The sequence below is a fragment of the Sebastes fasciatus genome, chromosome 22 (assembly GCF_043250625.1).
Source record: "Sebastes fasciatus isolate fSebFas1 chromosome 22, fSebFas1.pri, whole genome shotgun sequence".
In the NCBI taxonomy this organism is placed as follows: Eukaryota; Metazoa; Chordata; class Actinopteri; order Perciformes; family Sebastidae; genus Sebastes; species Sebastes fasciatus.
The window spans coordinates 13,655,742-13,677,813 of record NC_133816.1 but is presented as its reverse complement, the minus strand read 5'-3'; the positions used below and the strand labels follow the sequence as shown (position 1 = coordinate 13,677,813).

Sequence of the window (22,072 nt, the reverse complement as noted above, 5' to 3'; positions counted from 1 at the left end):
TTCCAGCACGAAGCTGTCAGCAGTGTTTCTAATTGTCATTTCTTTCTCTAAAAACAGATTTTAGATTAAATCTAAAAACTTAAACAATTGTAAAGAACGAAATACAAAATAACTTGACAAACTACTGATGCTTTGTGCTCACTACGATATTTTTCCTTAATCTTTACCATTCAAACAAAGAAAAATTCACATGTACTCACAGAATAACCTCAGCACACCGAGCAAAGTGCGTCCCGTCCAGCACTGACACTCCGACTCTGCTTCTGAGAAACTGTTTCAGCTGGCACGAACCTGAAACTTATGCACATGTACTTTGACTGAATGCAACGATAATGATGATGATGTTTATTAGATTACCAACAATAAGCAAGATAATAAAATGAACTTCATATTTATGTCGATCTATATGTCTATAAGTGCTTACTACACTTCAGAGTGGAGCCTATCCCAGCATGCATTGGGCTAGAAGCAGGGAGAGACTTAGCTGTGGCCATATTCCATATTACAGTACATTATATTACTGTAAAACATACTAATCTTCATAGTAAACTTGTTTCACACTAACTGTAGTATACAATAAATTAATTTACTCACCATTTATACTAACAGGAAGCTCTGTCGAACATGGGCCTCCAGTACCAACATTAATGAAAGAATGCATTAATATATTTCAGGTTTGTAGTCTAATAAGTTTTTTCTGTTCATATTCCCTCATCTCAAGCCAGTGTATCAACTATAAGTGATATACAGTGATATACAGTAGCACCCAGGATGGTTTAACTTTATTAAGAGTGAGAACCAACTCTTAGGCATGCATGGTATGCACACTGTCAAACCAAAGAGGTAAAAAAAGCAAACCAAAGTCTGGTTTCCTGTCAGCATCAAGGGCATGAGCTACATTCACACACCACACAACCACATCTCTCAGAATGTGCTCTCATTTAACTCAGGTATTAACCGACATCTCTCTCAGTAGTGAAACTGGGTCAATCACAGGTCATTTTACAGAGAGCGTTCTTATTGGCTATTCATTCAACGGAGGCAGCTGTCAATCACTAGCGAACTAGAAACATCTTGTAGTGCACTGTTTAGCTGTAAAATGAGAAAGTTTGCTATGGCTAGTGGGCGGTGCTCAAGCTCGACTCTGATTGGTTGTTTTCTTCCGGTCTGTGATATCTTGCAAATGCCATAAGGAGCACTGGAGGACACGGAGGAAAATGTTTTTTTTTCTTTCTCAGATTACCTGCCTCATTCACTCCTGTCAGGATATAGTGACCGTTTTATAAAAATAACTTTTTTTTTAAATTATATTTGCTCCAATCCTACCTACTGCAGCTTTAAGTGTAATTGGCATCAGCAATTAAAAGTTGAAGTTGATTAACATCTGATGGCTTAATTATTGTATTTCCTGTTATCAGTTAAGTGGGTTGATATCCTGCCTACTACAGTAAATGCAAAAACAGGATACTATAAAGATTAGTATGTAGGACATACTGTTACCATTAGTACATAGTATGAAATTGGGACACAGTATTCAACATTTGGAAACTGATCAAAGCAAACATTCTTCCAAAGATTTAATACTTCATTTTAGGTTTTCCACAACATTTCAGGTTTTATGTCATTATTGGTTGATCTTTTTCCAGCTGTGCAGCTGAGGCACAAAACTGTGTGGCGATATTGCATGAACATTACATAAAAGAGATTAAAATCATGACTTGCAGCCTCTTGCAAAAAAAGTTGTATAAAAAGGTCAAAGAAAAAGTGCAAAAGTAAGGTAAAAAAAAAAAAGTAGATTGAGTACCAATCCATGTTTAAAAGGCAACGGAAAGTTCCTTATATATGAAAAAGTAATACAAATCTCTTTATGGACCTGGAGAAGAAAAAAAAAGCAGAGATAAAAGGTTATTTAAGATGTAGTTGCTTATAATTAAAGACACAAATCACAACATGCACATTACATGGCTGAATGATTACCTAGAGCTGTTCCAGCTTCTCTTGTTACTGCAGGATGTGATTTTTCTATGAACAGAGAGATGATTAGTTTGAAATGTTGTACCAGATTACATAAATACATGTATAATTGACAGACACATTATCTGGGTGAAGGATAAATGACAGTATTGTAAAGCCCATTGTGCAAAAAAACAATTACATAGCAGAGTAAAATATTATGGCTTTTACATTATTTGCTGATATATGTTTTCTTCAGTAATGCATATACAGTATACAGACAATATACATAAGAATATGCATACATAAAAAATAATTGGAGAATGAGGAAACAAGTTACAAGTTTAATAAGAATTACTAAAAATAGAAAAAAAATAAGAAATGTGAGAAATGTGTTGTAAAGATCATTTAAAATATTTAGAGTCAGAGAACAAACAAAGCTACAACATGAGTTAACTTCATATATTGTTATATAAATACAGATGTTTTTTAATCTATTTTCTTTTTAGGGGAGTGACACACATTATTAATATAATTTCACAGATAAAACCGTGTCAGTGACTGTATTTTTTGAGTATAAATATCTGGTTGTGCTCATTTCTTTGTGTAAGAAAAGATGTCATTGTATTTCTAATCTGCATAACAAGTCCGCATACAGTCAGAAAAGATCAGGTACAATTCACTTTTATATTACACACACATATATATATATATACACATATTTGAATTACTCGCTAGTAAGAAACCATCAAAAAATTGAAATCCCCTACATCAGTGAAGTATTTCTGATTTTGACGAATCCTGGTGGTGGTTTGGGGAAGCTACCTGAGATGACTGAGGTTATTAGAGCTACACACTGACCCATAATAAGCTCCAGAGTCATTTTCAATGAACACTTTCAACACAAAATATTGGATGAAGTTTTGTAAGTGACTGTACCTGCAGCTGCTTCACATCCGAATAAACACAGCTCACCTCTGGTTCATTACGCTGCCCTGTTAAGATGATCAGATGCATGAAAAGTAAATCACAACCTCCTTTTATTTAGGCATCGCTGACTGAAAAATATCTCTTAGCTTTAGTATTTATTACTGGTATCTTGAGTACTCACCCTTCTTTCTAATGTTTTTAAACTGAATCAAAGAGTATGTGACATCGCTGGATTCATCTGCATCTGAAATAAACATGTTCCTTAAGTTAGGTAATTGTCAATTAAATTATAATTAAACATCTTAAATCATTCTATTCTAGTATTTCTAATAATGTCAAAAAATAAATCATTTTTGATTGATTGTTTTTGGGGCCTTTGATTGATTTGTAGAGACAAGCAAGTCTAGGTAAAATTGATCATTTCAATTTCATGATACCAACTAAGCTGCTTTTTTAAGTGAGTCTGAGCTGGAGTTGCAGACACAGGAATTTGGCTTGGAGGAGTTGTAGCATTTATTCACCATCAAATAAACTCACACACTGCACTGCTACGTTCACAGCTACAACAACACCAACCACCCCACACTCACCGCAGCCACAAACTGTGCATCAGTTTATCGTTGCAGCTGGGCGGCCTTTATAGGCATTAAAAAATAGCACCGCAGCATGCAACACACTAATCTTGTCAGTTAACAGTTAATAATCCGTTAACGAGGGTAGGTTAGAAAAAAAATTAAAAATTAGCATCCTACTATTAACATTTTCCAGCTCATGAAATAACTGTTTAGTTGATTTTGGTTCCCGTCTTATTGATTGTGGCTTTTGATTCATATATCTTCTTATTTCTATAATCAGCCGACCAGAAAGTACCAGAAAAATATAGCGTGTGAAATGAATCTTGATTATTTTTAAGGCTGACCGTGGATATAAGAGGACTGCAATTGAGGTTGAGTTTCGTTCTGATTAACCACTCGATCTGGAGCAGAGTCCTGATTGGTTCTCTGAGACTGTGTGATCCTAAAATAGTAAAAAAAACAACAACAAATGAAAAAATATCGTAAATAGAGTCAATGTAATAAGGAACATGCATTGCTTTTAAGTTCAAGAGAGTGTTGTACTGACCTGTCACAGCATGAGTCTGTAAAAGAAGACATTTTATGTTACATTGCTTTATATTGGAACATGATGCACTGCTATTTCCGATCAGATCAGGTCCATGAAAGATCAGAAGGAAACGGTCTCACCCTTTGACTTTCTGTAGCAACACAACAGCAGCAGGAGACTAATCAGTGGAATTCCACAAACCAACCCAATGATCAACGGCAGAAGAAATGAAGAGCTTTCACGCCTGGACACTGCTGTAATAAAAAAGTAAAATAACAATTGTTATTTTAGATTGTGCAGAGTACTTACATAGATATGACAGGTCACAGGCAAGTAAAAGCAAAATGGAAGAAAAGATTACACAATATGTGGCCCCATGTTCAAAAGCAGAGCAGTTAATATTCGGGGGAAACAACAAAAGACTACAACATTCACAGTAAATGACTGAATGAATGATTTTTTACATCCTCTTTTTGATGCTAAAAACCTATCCATAGCTATTTCTAATTAAGCCTTCCCTACTTGATTAGTTACAGTAAGACAATAGTTTTTTTTGTATTGCAAGTTTGCAGAAAATGTATGTTAAAATATGCAAATGAGGTATTCTCTTATTAAATATGTGCTCATTTGCATACATTTCCAGAACAGAAATCAGATTATGGGATGAATCCAGGTTCAAAAGTCTTGTTTCATTTTGTTGACATATTAGAGTCAAAGGTTTATACAGAGGGGATTTTGGATATCTTTGTATCACTCCATAACTCATGAAATACTGTCAACAGCCATAAAAATAATCAACTTTTGTCATGTTTTTAGGAATAAAATGTTATATAATTCTGGCTGTGAATGATATATGAACAAACCCTTCTAAAAGAACCTTCAGAATATAGAGAGGAATGAAACTGGAAGGCTTGGTGGATGTAAGTGCTACGGAAGTGGAGATTTCTGGCTCAAAGTATGTGAAAAAAACTCATTTTGTGAAAACAGCCCTTCAAATTCCATACATTTTGCAAGACACTACAGGTGAATAGGGTAAAAATGTTTAACTAATAGATATCACCATGATTACTTACATTAAGACAATTATTTTTTGTATTACAAGTTGGATGTTTTCTTTCCGCTAGTCTGAAAGAAGACATGTTATGGAAGCAAAATAGCCCAAAATCTCAGAAAAAAAAATAAAAATTGAAAAGTGCATGAAAAACAAAGTTTTTGCCTAGGGTTCCTCACCTTAAGTGAAGTATTTCACAAAATTTTTTAAATCTCAGATTGCAACAGTTTATGTAAAAGGAAGTTCAGGAGAAACGGTAATAATTACTCACATTTTACGGACATCCAACTCCGTGGTGACGCTTTTCCAGAGCATTGACACTTGTAGAGGCCTTCGTCTGACTTTGACAGTGAAGAAATGTTCAGCTCCGCTCTGTCATTATTTTGGATGAGATCATCATCTCGATAGAAATGCACATTAGAATCGAATGTTCCTTTTTTCAATTTGCAGCCAAGGGTAAAAGAACCTCCCTCCGTCACAGGATGGACAGGGCTCACCAGGATGATATCTTTATCTGTAAAACAGTCAAAGAATACTCAAGTTTCAGTCAAGAGATCAGCTGCTGCAGACCTTTACACCGCACATACACTTAGATTCTGATGTTACTTTTACATTACCCAAACCCCTTTAGCACTGGTGGACTCTGGACTTTTGCAGAGTTTTAACAAAAACTCAGCAACCTATGTTAAATAAAACGGTGGCTCAATGTGCATGTAAACATGATTCAGTGGCCTCTAGGGTGCACTTCTACTGGATAAAACATGATGCAATGCTGCGTCTTTCCCCATGACAGGAGCATCTTGTCCAGCAGTTCCTACAACTTTAAGACGCACCAGCTAGCAGGGCTGGTTTTAGCTTTTTGGGGGACAATAAGCAAAATCTTGTTTTTTGACCAAATACTACTTTTTACACATAAAAAAATATTTTTAATTTAACTTAGCTGCATTGTTAACATCAAAATAAGCATGCAAATTATAAATAAAAAACCCCGATAAATTACTTTTTAAAATAAAAAAAGAAAATGTTTTGGATAAATTGTGAATTTATAAAAAAAAACAAAAAAACACTATTGATGTTCGATTTATATTAAGGTTACTTAAAACGATTAACTAATGATAATGCAGAAGAACAAAGATTTTAAATTCGGGACGGTCCACATTCATTTCGGGGCGGCTTAGGTTGTATTTTGGGACGATTTTGGGAGGATGGTGAAAAAAGTTAGTAAAAGCCCTGGAGGAAGTGCCCTAGGGCACCCTTCCACTGGAGAAAACATGATGCAGTGCCCTCTAGAGTGCCCTTCCACTGGAGAAAACATGATTAAGTGCCTTCTAGAGTGCCCTTCCACTGGAGAAAACATGATTAAGTGCCCTTCCACTGGAGAAAACATGATAAAGTGCCCTCTATAGTGCCCTTCCACTGGAGAAAACATGATTGAGTGCCCTTCCACTGGAGAAAACATGATAAAGTGCCCTCTAGAGTGCCCTTCCACTGGAGAAAACATGATTGAGTGCCCTTCCACTGGAGAAAACATGATAAAGTGCCCTCTATAGTGCCCTTCCACTGGAGAAAACATGATTAAGTGCCCTTCCACTGGAGAAAACATGATTAAGTGCCCTTCCACTGGAGAAAACATGATAAAGTGCCCTCTAGAGTGCCCTTCCACTGGAGAAAACATGATAAAGTGCCCTCTATAGTGCCCTTCCACTGGAGAAAACATGATTGAGTGCCCTTCCACTGGAGAAAACATGATAAAGTGCCCTCTATAGTGCCCTTCCACTGGAGAAAACATGATTAAGTGCCCTTCCACTGGAGAAAACATGATTAAGTGCCCTTCCACTGGAGAAAACATGATTAAGTGCCCTTCCACTGGAGAAAACATGATTAAGTGCCCTTCCACTGGAGAAAACATGATAAAGTGCCCTCTAGAGTGCCCTTCCACTGGAGAAAACATGATAAAGTGCCCTCTACAGAGCCCCTCCACTGGAGAAAACATGATTGAGTGCCCTACAGGGTGCCCTTCCACTGTAAAAAAAAAAAAAAAACATGATGCGGTGCCATACGCTTTCCTACAAGCTAGAAAACTTTATGCAAATTTGTTTTAGCCCCTGCTCCACTACACTGATTATGCAATTCAAATACAAGATGTTAAATCCAGTAACGGAATTGTGAAAATAACAAAACATGTAATTACTTTGTCCAGTGATGTTGACTGCATTGCTGAATTGACCTGATCCAGATTCACACCAGAACACTGCTGTCTTGTTTTTAAGTCTGTGGATGTTGCATGTGGGTCCATTCACTGTCCCCCAGTCAGAGCAGCTGGACAGATGGCCTGCTCCAGTAAATCTCATCACTCTCCACTTAGCAAAGTTTCCCTCGCAGCTCAGTGAGACTGACTCCGAGGAAAAGTGCTGCACTCTGTCAGGACTCACTTTGACTGATGCTGAATGAGAATCTGAAAAACGAAAAATGAGATTAAGAACAGCACGGTGGAAATGATCTCTAGACTGTCTACCTGCCTGTTTTTTATTACCAACGCCACATTTGCCTCCTGACATCTTTATATTTTTGTTGCCTGTCTGTACACCTCTCTGACCACAAAGTAAAGTATCCTTTAACTAAGCCTGTTATGCCTGCTATGTCGGCAGGTTCAAATTCTTTCTGCTTTATATCACAATTTAGACGAGAACAAATGGGATCTAAAAATGTGGTGAAAATTTGGCCTAATGGTGGTGCAAGACAGGAAAAAAGGGAAATAAATTAACAACATACTGACCTCCAGACCAGACAAACCTAAGTTTGCTATACCGAGTGTAACGCATTGGATCTCCTCCTCCGGCTCTGCAGTAATATCCTGCTGTGTGCGTCTGTCCATGAACGATGTAGGAATCCTGTTCAGTCCCATTGATGCTGCCAGGTAGCAGCTCATAACTGTAGGAGTTGTTTGATTGTTTGGGAACAGCCTTATACCAGTAGAACCTCCATCCTGCAGATGGATCTGTAACACTGCAGTTCAGAGTTACTGAGTCTCCAGGACTCAGCCATAATGGAGACACAGTGAGGACAGGTTTTGGATTATCTGTAGGAAAGGGATTTCACAGAATGAAAACATGTTGTAATGTAAAGTCTAGTTTTGTTAGTGGTGTAATGATTAGATCCTGCACATTTAATACTTTTTTTTTTTTTAAATCACTTCCTCCAAAAATGTAAAACATACTTGAGGTACACGTTGTGAAACAAATAGCCTCCTGGATCACATCTGGATCTATCTATCTATAGAGATAGTGCCTTGTTTAACTCAGCCGGCTCGATCAATTGAATAAATAGATCTTATGTGCAAACTGGGTGGTAACAAACCACTGCTAAATATGATGTTTTTAAAGTATAAAAGCACCTGCATCTCTATTGCCATTATGTTGCATTTAATGGAGACACATCATGCTCATTTTCAAGTTCATACTTATTTTCATACTTATTTTTTGGGGGTACATTCTTAATGTTCAAAAAACTCAAGGGTGATATATTCTAATGAGCCTGCATGTGACAGAAATGGGAGCCAAATCTAAATGACAGCCCACAAAAAACTGACTGGGTTGTCCTATTTCACAGTTTGTGGGTTGGTACGCACTCCAGATACCCAAATGTATGTGTACAACAAGCACTAAAAAAGTGAGTTTTTTCATGATATGTCCCCTTTAAAAGAAGCTGCAGAAGTCATCCTTTATAATTAATTATATATTGACTAAATAAGTACATTTCTACATTTTTAAAAGCAGCTCTATACTCTAAAATGAATAAAGTGGACCGTTTTGGCTTAAGGGTCAATACAGCACCTAGAACCCAACACAGACATACATACAGTATACAATTAGAAGAAAAAGAAGAAACTAGACTAAAGTTACCACTCTCAAGCACTTGTTAGTCATAGCATTAACCACGAAAGATGATGCAATAAAGAGTGTTGCAATGATCGTAGAGTCATCTGGAGTGTATAAATAGAACGGAAAACAAGGAAGATTGTGCAATCACCTTCAGCACGCCCACGGCGGAGGAGTGTATTCAGCACTAAAATAAAGATAGAGACTTCATCAGTTATTATCAAACTAACAGAGAAGCTGCCAAAATGAGAATAAACAAAAGCATTTAAAAAAACAGCTGTACGTTTCACGAATGGCGAACTCTGCTTGGATGATGTATAAATATCAAGTCATTACTGCATATCCATCAACATTATCACAACATACTGTAGTCCTCCACTCTAAAGTAACTTACCCGCCAAGATCCTGCTTTAAACAATATAAAACACATAAAGATGGTAAAGTATAAATACAGTATCATATCATCATTGCTGATGAAACTGCTCAGAAACACCATTATTGTCAATCTACCTAGGAAAGCCATCCATCCTCTGAATGCTCTAGGTCTCTAGTTTGTGTAAAGTTTCATGAGGCTGTGATCATCCTAGAGGTCACCACAGGTCATTTTATACAGTGAGGTCACGTTTCAAAAAATGGTTTCACCACAATGAAATGGCTATTATTGGGCCTAACATCATCACACATGAATACAGTTGGGTTCATTGGATCCACAAGAGTCTCAGCTTTACAGTAATATCCAATTTATGTAATTCTAAGACTGTTTAGAGACCCCAGTCTGCAGAAATACTCAAATAAACCATTTTTAGAATAGGCGAAATTAACAGAATTATACTGTATTCAAAAAACTACATTTATCATAAAGTGGACATGTCTGTAAAGGGGAGACTTGTGGGTACCCATAGAACCTATTTTCATTCACATATCTTGAGGTCAGAGGTCAAGGGACCCTTTTGAAAATCACCATGGAAGGTTTTCCACGCCAAAATTTAGCATAACTTCTTAGCGTTATTTAGCGATCTTACCAACAAGCTAGCATGACATGGTACCAATGGATTCCTTATTATTCTTGTTTCATATGATACCAGTATCTTCACTCTAGTTTTAAGGGGTTAAGAGAATATGGACTTTGTTCTTACTATTCAACAGGGATGCACCGATACCGGATCGGATATCGGGCCGATTCTGATTCAATTAGCTGGATCGGATATCTGAGACAACTTATTCAATTCAGTTCTATCTTTATATACTACAGTATAAACGTACATTATATACTGGGATTTTAATTTCTGTTTAAGTTTTGACCATTTTTTTCTGCATTAAAAACGGTTCTAAAAGTTTTTTTACCAAGTTGCTGGTGTACAAGTTGTTATTTTAATAATAAATAACAATTCAATAAATTCATATAAATGTATGTATTTATCAAATTTTGTTTTGCAAAATTAAGAAAGCAATGTTGAAGGCGAGCCTGATGTTGCCTTACACATAAAAGAATGATCCCAGTCGCTTCCGCACAGTGAGGCATACGGCTTATTAACTAATTAAACAGTCGGATAAAAGTCAGATCGGTGCATCCCTACTATTCAAACAGAGAAAGTCAGTGATGTACTCACAGAGTAGCCCCAGCACACAGAACAAAGTGTGTCCCATCTTCACATCCAGCACTGACACAAGTATTCCACTTTAAAGTATATGAGCACGAAGTTACATCTCATATGAATATGAGCTCATATATTGTCTACAAATATTTTTCCTAAGAATAGCCTATCTCTCTTTCCTTCCTGTTTTACTGTGACATGTTCGCTTCCTGCTCAGGCATTGCAGATACAATTCAACTTGAATCTTGCACAAGGGCCCTGCCTAAATATAGTGAGTTAATTTGCACATATCATATCAAGCTACATTTGCTGTATGGTAGCATCATATTTGTGTTGGACATGCTCAGAAGTTTAACTCCTGCAGTTGTTACGGTGCTGTTGGAGGATTTAGGTTTTACCTTCGATCTCATTCTTGGCCTGACTTTTATTTCGATGGTTAATCTGAGCATACATCACATATTCATCTAAAACAACAGAAGAATGTCAGGATTGGTTTGTAAAAAAGCCATGTTATAAACCTTTGATATTACCTGTGATTAATATGTTCTATTATTTAACAATTACTCATTTTCAGGACTTTTAATGATCTGTGGAGTAAAATATTTGCACTACTGTGTTAGATTGAGAAGTGTTTTAAATGTGTGATGCCTACTTCTCTACTTCATGGACCTACAGTAGCTCAGATGCATAAATTCATTAATGGAAAATCCCTTCTGCGTGTTTTGCCCCTTTATGTTGCAAAGATTATTTTCGCAACTACTGTGCAACCACAGAAGAAATAAGCCATGACAGAACTTGTCAGCATGACTGTGCCAGTTCCTCTTCACCCATTTAAAGATGTGTTGCTGTGATAGCATGAATTTAAACAGTGTCAACATCACACGGACACCAGAGCTTATGTGTGGCAGAAGTGGCAGAAATCCAGAGAGACAAGTCTGCAAAGTATACCAATAGATAACATAACCATTAATGATACTGTGGTTATGAATACAACTACCTCTGATGACATACAACATGTGCTAAATGGTATGGAAATATGTTTTGAATGTGCTCGACAATAAAACACAATTCCGCACCATCAATGTACGTCCAATAAAAGTTCTTGTTTTTGCCACTGACAGGCTCAGATTGTTATTATAAGTGTCTGACATTATAGAAAGGACGCTACAGAGAACTAAAACCTTTTTCTTACCTTTTGCTTGATCCAATCTGTTTTTTGTTGTGTCTAACAAAGTCTCGCTCAAGGAGAAGTTTCATTCTGAAAGGCCTCATCCACATTGTAAGAATTAGCTAAATAATCAGCCATGACATTGAAATTTTTTTAGATAACACTAAGCTACGCTTTCTGTACTCCAATACAACAAACACTGACACTACTCTCTCCGTTTTCACCGTTGTCTTCCGGCAACAAGTCACATCTCAGCTCTTGCACTTCTACATCCCTTCTGTCCCCAAAGCAAGACTTTACTGAATCACCAAAATCAGAGGGAAGATTATGAAACAAATTAAAATTGCTTGTGTAAAGAAAGTCATGTAAAGCAATTAAAAACACTGCTGACAGCGTGCTGCTGGAATAAAAGTTTATTGATGCATAAAATGGTCAACCAAACATTTAAAAATACATAAAATTTAAGGTATATGTCTTTTTTTTTTTTTCTTTCTTTTAAATTATCTGCCATTAAATTAACTGTACAAAATACTGTCTGATGCGAGGATAGCAGAGATGCACAAAATGGTTACATAAAAGCTCCAAATACTGTTAAAACAAAGATTTTGTTTTCATGTTGTCATCCACTCCATCGGTTTTGTCCAGACAGATGTCTTTATTGATCTGGAAGAAAACCAAAGGAAAAAAAGATTGACGGTTATTAAAGAATTGCTTAACGGTGTTTTATGACATTTTACTCCCATTTAACTATCTGTAAAATAAATTGCTGCATTATGGCTGCATTATTACCACGAGCTGTTCCTGGTTTGACTTCAGAGTAAACAGTCTCTTCCGCTTCTGCAGGACTGGATTTTCCTATGAATGGAGAGATTATTATTATTTTTTAAAATCTTAGCCAGTAGTGCCCCAGTTAACAATGGTAATGTACTGATATACGTTTTTACAATACAAGGTTATAATATTAGGCAGAGTAGGTTATAATGATAGTTGAAAGTCGGAATTGCAAGTAATGATTTAAGTATATGTAAAAAAAAAAAAAAAAATAATGATAGGAAATTACAAACAGCAAGGATTTTCCAAATATTGAAACATGATATCGGTGAATAAAACTACAACTCCTCAAGACCCGATCCAAGTTCCCGTGTCTTGCTTGCCACCTACAACAACTCTGGCTCAGGCTCACTTAAGAAGGGCTGATAAAGTGGACCAGCTATTCTCCTTTAAGTTACAAGCCACTCCTCTGAGTTTTGCTCAGCTTTTTATTTAATGTTTAATATTTCTTTTAACCATTTAACTGAAAGCATTAATCAGTCTAAATTCTTAATGTCGGTTAATTATTAACATCCTTACTGCACGTGGATGTAGACTTAACTTACCTTTGTCTTTCTTGACTTTAGTGTGGGAGTGTACCTGGGCATACATCACATTGTCGTCTAAAACAGAAGCCACAACAGTTATATGTGGATTGATGGATAAATGAAGATATATGAAATGTGGTATGTCTTTATGTTTATTTCATAACTGCATAATAGTGCATAAACAGAAAATTAAATGAAATGTAATTTACAAAAAGTCTAAAACTTTTTATGTGTAGTATTTGGCCATTGCTGACATTGGCGACACCTAGTGGTAGTATTCAAAAAGTAGAAATGTACACAAAGACTTTAGGAAAGTCTGTTGTACTTGACCGTACCAGCAGCTGAAGCCATCTTCACATCGGAGTAAACAGTGCTCTCCTCTGGTTCATTCTTCCCTGTTAAAAGGATCAGATGAATGCATGAAAAGACAATCCTGTACTTTGTTAAGGCTCTGCTGGCCTTCGTCTCAACTACTGCATGTAATTCTCACTAGATGAAATAAAGCACTCACCTTTCTTAGCAATGTTTTTAAGCTCAACCACAGAATATGTGACATCCCCGGATTCATCTGAAATAAAAATATATTTGTTCAAATTTAAGAGATTGTACATTTATCTTAAATCATAATATTCTAGTATTTCCCACTGCTCCATGTTAGAGACAAAGTATATACTGTACCATTTTCAGGTTCTGCAGCGCCTTTGATTGTTTCGTAGAGACGAGCAGGACCTACAGAGCAGTGAAAATCAAGCCACGGTCAAATAAATCATTTCAGTTCCTTTATATGAATTCCATAATCTTCTCAAACAGGTAACCGGAAAAAGAAATGTTATTTTTAGAGTTAACGATAAATATTGAAAAAATATCAGGATTAAGGCTGACCACGGAGAGGAGAAGCATATTCTCCGTTTTGAGTTTCATCCTGGTTGATCATGTGGTCTGTAGCAGGACCCTGATTGGTGCTCTGAGACCTGGTGGGCCCAAAACAGGAAGTTAATACAGTGGATTTAATAAGGAACGTGTAATATACTGCTGTTATGTTCAGAATGAGAGAAGAGAGTGTTGTACCAACCTCTTAAAGCATGAATCTGTAAAAAAAGAAAGAAAACGTTTGCTGTTACTTGTTCTATTGTTACTACAGTACATGTAAATACATCAGAATCAGTCTATTATCAGAAGGAAAAGATCTCACCTTTTGACTTTCTGTAGCCATACAGAAACAGCAGCAGGAGAATAATCAGTAAAACTCCACAAACCAGCCCAACAATAAACAGCACAGGAAATGGAGAGCTCTTTTCAGGCTCGGACGCTGGTACATCTTTAGAATATACACACAAATACAAATACACATAAATCATGAATAGATAGTATTAAAACACATACACTCAAATACACTTGCATAAACCCTCGATTAGGGTTGGGTACCGTTTGGATTTTAACAATTCAGATTCTGGTTCTTAACGGTTCTTGAATCAGAATCTTTGAGGGGGTCATAACAGGTCACATGCTTATTTCATAGACAAAAACTATAAAATTCATATTCATTCAGATTCACAATGCACTTCATAAAGCTTGTGGAACCTGTAAATTAATTTTATAGAAACTAAATCAAAATCAAACTCACATTTAACTGACATCCAACTCTCTTGTGACGTCCAACTCCGCGAACCTGGTGGTGACTCTTTTCCTTTACATCTATAAAAGCCTTCATCTGACTTTGAGACTGCAGTGATAATCAGCTCCCCATTGGTATGATTTTTGATGAGTTTGTCATTTTTATAGAAATCCACATCATGAAGAACCTTTTCTGTGTTCAGCTTGCAGCCAAGAGTGACAGGATGTCCCTCAGCTACAGGATGGACAGGGCTCACCAGGATAATATCCTCGTCTGTAAAAAGATCAAAGAATATGAAGTTTAGGTCAGAAAGATCAGCTGGTGCAGGTTGAACAAGTTGACGTATAATGATGAGAATGCATTTGATATTTTTGAATTTATTATACAGATGCATGTAGTAGCTCCCCAAATACCTGGCATTGAATGATGGAAGAGGTGGCACTTTGGTGATGTACATTGTTACAATTATATTGAATACTAAATATGTTCAATGTGAACTTTGTGGCAGTGTGCTACAGAATAGTCTACTAACTTATTTTGATTGTGGGTGTAACTGAGGAGCCAATCTAGAGTCAGATAACTCTACAGCTACCTCGAGTATAAAATAAATGATGGATGGATTTAGTCATAAAAACGTCAGTGGGCAATAAAATCCATATGACATTTTCTTGGAAAACATTACACTGGAACAAACTAAGTTTGTTTGATGGTTTGTTAAAAGAGATATCAAGTTACTCATTTTGAAAATCATTTTGGTTAATACTAGTCACCTACAGATTTCAAACTATATGATAGAAAGTTGAAATACTTCAGAAACAAAAATCTGTTAATCAAAACTCACACGGTATAGTGATGTTGACTGCATTGCTGAACTGTCCTGTTTCAGACTCACACCAGTACACTCCACTTAGCCAGGAACGGTCTATGTTGCATGTGGATCCAGTCATTGTCCCCCAGGTAGTACAGTCTATCAGGGAGCCGTATTCAGATAACCTCATCACTCTCCACTTGGTGGAGTTTCCCTCACAGGTCAGTGACACTGACTGTTTGTCGAAGTGCTGCACTCTGTCAGGACTCACTGTGAGAGACGCTGCTGAATGAAAATCTGAAAAACACACAATGATGGGAAAAACAAAGCACAACAAATTAAGATTAAAAAGACCACAATAAAAATAATCCTTTAGTTTTATTGTGGATTTAATCATTTTCATTGTTGAGGCTTCAACGGCTCTGAATTGTTTAACAGTGTAACACAGTGCACATTTTTGCAATTAGTGCAGGGATGACATGTTTGCAAACTGCACAGGAATCAGCAGTTCAAAGAAGGCATTAATGCAAGCATGCACTAATTGCATTACTGACCTCTGGGTGTATAACATCCACTTGAATCCCAAAAAGAAGACACAAAGAAGAGAGCAAGCATAAAAGGCGAGAGTAATCATTTTCATTGTTGAGACTTAAATGGCTCTGAATTGTCTAACAGTGTAACACAGTGCACAATTATGCAATTAGTGCAGGGATGGCATGTATGACCTGATGCTGGTGTGTGGGAAAATGTCATCACAACAAGTACATTTCATCCATTGTGCAATAATGTAAAAGTCAAAACAGACCTACCTCCAGACCAGACAAACTTAGGTTCACTGTAGTCAGAGTGAAACACTGGATCTCCTCTTCCAGCTCTGCACACATATCCTGCTGTGTGTGTCTGTCCATGAACGATGTAGGAATCCTGTTCAGTCCCATTGGTGCTGCCAGGTAGCAGCTCATAGCTGTAGTAGTAGTAGCCTGCTGGTTTGGGAACAGCCTTATACCAGTAGAACCTCCATCCTGCAGATGGATCTGTAACATTGCAGTTCAGAGTTACTGAGTCTCCAGGACTCAGCCATAATGGAGACACGGTGAGGACAGGCTGAGGTTTCTCTGTAAGAAAGGGATTTCACAGAATGAAGACATGTTGTGATGGATCGCTGGTAGTTTACATGAACTGTTTATGTCCTAAAAAAAAATATTTATCTCCAAATGTGAATACAGGTGTGAAGGTGTACTGTTTTAAAATATATTAACCAAACTAACATTTAAAATATTTTATTTACACTCAGCAAAATAAAAATTATGACTTACTGGAAGATACTGTCAATGTGAAAGTGTTACTCCACTCTGTTAAAGACTTTTCACTTTTCATTGTGCCGTAACACCTGTAGTCTCCACTGTGTGACGATTTAATCATATGTTCACTTGGATTTTGAGGTGTGTATGAGTTGGGTGTTAACCATTTATACTCCCACTCAGCATCTCCTCCATCCTCAATTTCACATGAGAGAGTGATCGTCTCTCCAGAGTATATCTCAGGCCAGTTGGGTCGCGGGTTCACAACAGCCCTGTTAGTGACTGTTCATGATCAACAAGCCCCAAATACAAAAGATAGAAAAGGTTAAACATCAATTTTTGGGGGTTAGTCTTAAATCTTATTCATAAATACATTATGAATTATCAACAAGCCAATATTTTCTTACCGACTGGATCACTGTACTCTGTGTAGTAAACAGGATCTCCTCTTCCTCCTCTGCACCAGTAGAGTCCTCTTTGTGAGACACGGATTTGTCCTTTTGAGAGGAGATCATCATCTTGTGTGGTCAGGGGTTCAGAGGTTTTGTTGCCTCTGTACCAGAAGTATTTCCAACCAGATGATGATGACGGTCTCACAGAGCAGGTCAAGATCACATTGCTCCCTGCTAGAATGTCTCTCCAGTCAGCGCTCAGTTGGGCCTTTGGTTTTGCTGTTTAATTTAGAACAAAGACATAAAAAAGGTTATTATTGTCCCTGTGAATTAGTCCAGTTTGAAAGATAATTACAATGAATAATATAATCTCATCCAGCATTCTTGGTGCTACAACTAATTGCAGAAAATAATATAGATAATAATGAATCACTGTTTTAAATGTGTATATATTATTAAGGTATAGTAAACTCATGAAGATCAGTAGAAACTATGCTCATGTTTCACACTTATTAACCACTGAAGTTGTTGTTTAAGTTAACCTAACATGGATTAAAGTGAGTACAAACACACTGTGAAAATGGATGACAGTTTTAACACAGCCTTCTCTTGTTTCCCTTTGTTAAGTGTTTAGTGTCTCTCAGATAAATCAGAGAAATCATCACTCTGCTGCTCCTCAGTATAAAAACTACTTACGTTCCATTCTCAGTTTTATTGGATCCGATTCTTCGTCCTCATCAAATTTACACGTGTAAGAACTCCCATCTGATATTAGTTGAACTGTGTTATTTGATATCATCGGTGACTGATGGTTTGGGTCAATTTCAATAGGCGATCCGTCTTTGTAGAAGGCAGCATTCTTCTTCTTTATCTGATCACGATGCCGACAGCGAAGAGTCACTGATTCTCCTTCAAACAAGGTGGATGCAGGAGTTTGTAGGATCACATCTTTGTCTGTGTAACACAGGTCATACCTTGTTTTAGTAAATCAGTTAAATTAAAGGAACATATGACCAAATGTTAAAATGTATCAGTGATCTATGTTCTTAATAGGGCTGTCAATCGATTAAAATATTTAATCACGATTAGTTGCATGATTGTCCATAGTTAATCGCAAATTAATCACACATTTTTTTATCTGTTCAAAATGTACCTTAAAGGGAGATTTGTCAAGTATTTAATACTCTTATCAACATTGGAGTGGACAAATATGCTGCTTTATGCAAATGTAAGTATATATTTTATTATTAGAAATAAATTAACAACACAAAACAATGACAAATATTGTCCAGAAACCCTCACAGGTACTGCATTTAGCATAAAACATATGCTCAAATCATAACATGGCAAACTGCAGCCCAACAGGCAACAACAGCTGTCAGTGTGTCAGTGTGCTGACTTGACTATGACTTTCCCCAAACTGCATGTGATTATCATAAAGTGGGCATATCTGTAAAGGGGAGACTCGTGGGTACCCATAGAACCCATTTTCATTCACATATCTTGAGGTCAGAGGTCAAAGGACCCGTTTGAAAATGGCCATGCCAGTTTTTCCTCGTGAAGATTTTGCACAAGTTTGGAGCGTTATTTAACCTCCTTCTCAACAAGCTGGTATGACATGGTTGTTACCAATGGATTCATTAGGCTTTCTTGTTTTAAATGATCCCAGTATCTTCAGTATTTAGCTTTAAAACTGAGCCCTCTACAACCTAAAAATCGCAAGTTGTGTAAATGCGTTAAAGAAATTAGTGGCGTTAAAGCGAGTTTGCGTTAACGTGTTATTATTGCGTTAACTTTGACAGCCCTAGTTTTTAATATAATTAAAATCCAACATTAAGTTGGAGACAGGAGAAGTTGCCAAAGTCATTCTTACTGTAATAAATAATGATTCTCATGGTTCATTCAGTAATGAATGAGTACATTTCCACTGGAGGAGGCTCCACACTCACCTGCCCTGTTTGATACATTACTGTTATCACTAATGAGGAGAATTAGCATCCAAACTAGTTTTTACATTAGATTAACAACATTTCAACATGAAATATTAGCACTTTGCTAAACAGGGTGATCATATCAACGTGGCTCATAGGGGTGTAACGATATCAATTTCCATGGTTACGATACGATTCAAAGACTTGAAATCGATACAGTAACTGTGTTTTGCCAAAATTCAATCAGTGTGACTGTGAAATAAATAGCTGATACTGGACAGTGCAGCTCAGGATTCCTCAAAGTTTTTCTTGTAAGGGAATCAGGGATAATTGAATTATGGATATAAACAACGATTAATGGCAAATACATACACCTTTTATTTGAAAATTATAAAAAAGTGCAACTTCAGGACCTGCTGATTCAGTTCTCAAGATACAAGGCAGTGCAATATTTAACAAAAAATAGAATAAACCAACTTCTATTCAAGTTAAATGAACAGTGGTTTAACCTGCTGCTTCTGTTCTCATTTTCAATATAAACTGTAGAGCAATAATACAGTGATCAACGCTGATAGTGATCAATCAGCTTGGAACAGAATCAGTCCTATACAAACGCTGTTTAAATAATCTGCTTATAGTAATGAAGTAGTCCGCTTACAGAGATCATCTGGGATCTTTTCATACATGAAAACATATGTAAAAACATTTTAAAACTATGTTAGACTAGCGTTAGTTGAATTTCTGTTTTGTTTTTTACTTTACTCGCGTGATGCTTTGCCTCGCGGACCGTCTGCTTTCCGGCTGGATACGTGAGGCTGATGCTGCGTGATGCACATTGATATCATAACGGGTAAAGGGTCATTTTCTCTGAATAAAACACAAATGCGCACGGGGAAAGCACCTGTGGGTGAAGCCGCCCTCGTCAAGTGGATTGATAACACTTTGTCACGTAAACTCTGCCAACCGGCTCCTCTGCATCGCAACGCCAGCAGCTCATGCAGACCGGTGCCCGTCTCCCTCCACGCCGCTACCGGGTGAGAGAGCGAGGAGTCTCGGCAAAGAGGCGCCGTTCATCTGCATGCACGCTCACGCTGCAGAGCCGACAGAGCGGGCAGAGCCGGCAATCTGGCAATCTGGCGCATGTCGATGACGTTTAACGTTTAACATTTCTTTACAAATAAAAGTGCTAAAAATACATCCATGTAACATTTGTGGTGCCTAAATACAAATTCTTAGTATCGATACAATCTATTATTTACCTTGCAAATGGATTTTAGATCGATATACGTCCCCTGTGAAGGACAACTTGCCGAGTACCTATCGATGTAGTTGGATCGTAGGAATATAAATCGATACATCGATGTAGTAGATGAATCGTTACACCCCTAGTGGCTCATAAATGAATAAATGCTTTTAGTGAACTTGGTCATGGTGGTAAAACTTTGATCACTTACCTGATACAGTTAGAGAGACTTTATTACTTTCTCTTTTAAAATGTGGATGACTCTTGAGAGAACCAAAGCACTGGAATTCACCACTGTGGCCTGTATAGTGAAATGTTAATGTATATCTCTTATCCAAGTCGTATTGGAAAAATGCATGACCATCCCTCCTGATGCTGTACCACCAATCGGTGTCTTCTCTTTCCCTCATGTCACATATGAAGGTAACAGACTCTCCGATAAATAAAGTGGACCAGTTTGGCTCAATGGTCAGCACAGCATCTAGAAACCAACACAAGATGCCTTTAGTGAAATGTGTTTTCGTTTTTTGTCAATGTATTTATCGTACATTAACAAAACAGAGCACACAGAAATAGGATGTGGTGAAGAGTGATACAGTTGGTGGAGATTCGTCTTGAGTGAATATATAAAACAAGAGAATTGTATAATTACCTTGAGCGTGTCCACAGTGGAGGAGGATATTAAGAGCTAAAATAAAGTTTGAAACTTCATCAGACATTATCAAACTGACAGAATTTAATAACCTCCGGCATTTAAAACAGTTATATCAATGGCAAGTATGATTTAAAGAGAGGAAGTACTCACAGAGAAACCCCAGCACACTGAGCAAAGTGTGTCCCATCCTCACATCCAGCACCGACACTCGGTTACTGTTTCTGAGAAATGCTTGTGTGAAGAGAAAGTTTGAAACTTACGAAGCAAAAGGAGGAATCAGGAACTGCGGAGAAAACATAAGATGCATTACCTATAAATATTACAAGGGAGGTTTTCTCTAACTTCTGCTTCTGAATTTACATGATCTGTGCTTCCTTCCCTTTTAACAAAGCTCACACAATTAGACTGACTTAAACCAAGCATATTTTGTGTGCTTATAAATTTATAAGACACAAAACCATCGAATTGAAGTCATCTGATAATGTATATATATGTATATTTAAATTTCTTTCCTGCATAGATATAATCATCCAGGCTACTGCTGCAGCACAAAGGCTCAGAAATTCTTGACACTATTGTAAAGGCTGCTTCTTAAAGTCAAGTGTTTCCTTCTAGGATTAATAACTGCCTACATATCTTCTGTACAACATACAGTTTAAAAGGGACAGAATAAACATATGAAGCATATGGTGTCATACTCACTTTTTAATCCATGGGCTTTCTTATCCAAATCGGAAAATCTTTATATGAAAATATGTTCCTTCTTCAGCTTAAATCATGTTGAACAGCAGCACCGTAGAGAAAAGTATCCCATCACAGAATCTTTACATGTCCGCACGTTATGTAGAAATTCTGGGTTTTTGTCACGCCTTCAACCACAGGAAGTAACAGAAATTGTGTCATTAACAGAAGTGAACATGAAGAAAGCCAAAGTCCTGCATCCGCTCCCAGCTAGACTCAGTTAGTTATTATTAGCTGTGACTCTAAAGGTTTTGTCATAGAGAATTAAATATATTTTTTTAGCTTCCAATAACTACACAGTGTACAAGTGGCTAAGACTGTGATATGTTGTTGAATGCTAAATAGTAAA

General features: G+C 37.0%; 1 protein-coding gene across 4 annotated transcripts; it reads right to left on the bottom strand.

Moving 5' to 3' along the window:
* Positions 1 to 132: 132 nt before the first annotated feature.
* Positions 133 to 21,846, bottom strand: LOC141761166 (Fc receptor-like protein 5). 4 transcript variants are annotated; one of them, XR_012592540.1, is made up of 18 exons: positions 21,685 to 21,846; positions 21,133 to 21,265; positions 20,980 to 21,015; positions 20,539 to 20,808; positions 17,850 to 18,107; positions 17,169 to 17,432; positions 16,777 to 17,043; positions 16,270 to 16,575; positions 15,494 to 15,757; positions 14,662 to 14,925; positions 14,230 to 14,355; positions 13,920 to 14,008; positions 13,716 to 13,766; positions 13,549 to 13,605; positions 13,373 to 13,432; positions 13,056 to 13,112; positions 12,469 to 12,534; positions 12,078 to 12,342 (listed from the first exon to the last, which is right to left on the bottom strand). XR_012592540.1 is itself a non-coding variant. In XM_074624472.1 (17 exons), exons 2-16 carry the CDS (start codon positions 21,167 to 21,169, stop codon positions 2,002 to 2,004), a joined length of 2,181 nt encoding a protein of 726 aa, XP_074480573.1. In that variant the 5' UTR covers positions 21,170 to 21,265; positions 21,685 to 21,846; the 3' UTR covers positions 133 to 1,873; positions 1,978 to 2,001. The 4 variants fall into 4 exon arrangements, 3 of the variants coding, with proteins under 3 accessions (XP_074480573.1, XP_074480572.1, XP_074480575.1); XM_074624472.1 differs by lacking the exons at positions 12,078 to 12,342; positions 12,469 to 12,534; positions 13,056 to 13,112; ... (2 more) ...; positions 13,716 to 13,766; positions 13,920 to 14,008 and adding exons at positions 133 to 1,873; positions 1,978 to 2,022; positions 2,893 to 2,948; ... (1 more) ...; positions 3,803 to 3,900; positions 14,110 to 14,125 and having other exon boundaries at positions 14,662 to 14,760; XM_074624471.1 differs by lacking the exons at positions 12,078 to 12,342; positions 12,469 to 12,534; positions 13,056 to 13,112; ... (2 more) ...; positions 13,716 to 13,766; positions 13,920 to 14,008 and adding exons at positions 139 to 1,873; positions 1,978 to 2,022; positions 2,893 to 2,948; ... (1 more) ...; positions 3,803 to 3,900; positions 14,110 to 14,125.
* Between the last annotated feature and the right edge of the window lie 226 nt (positions 21,847 to 22,072).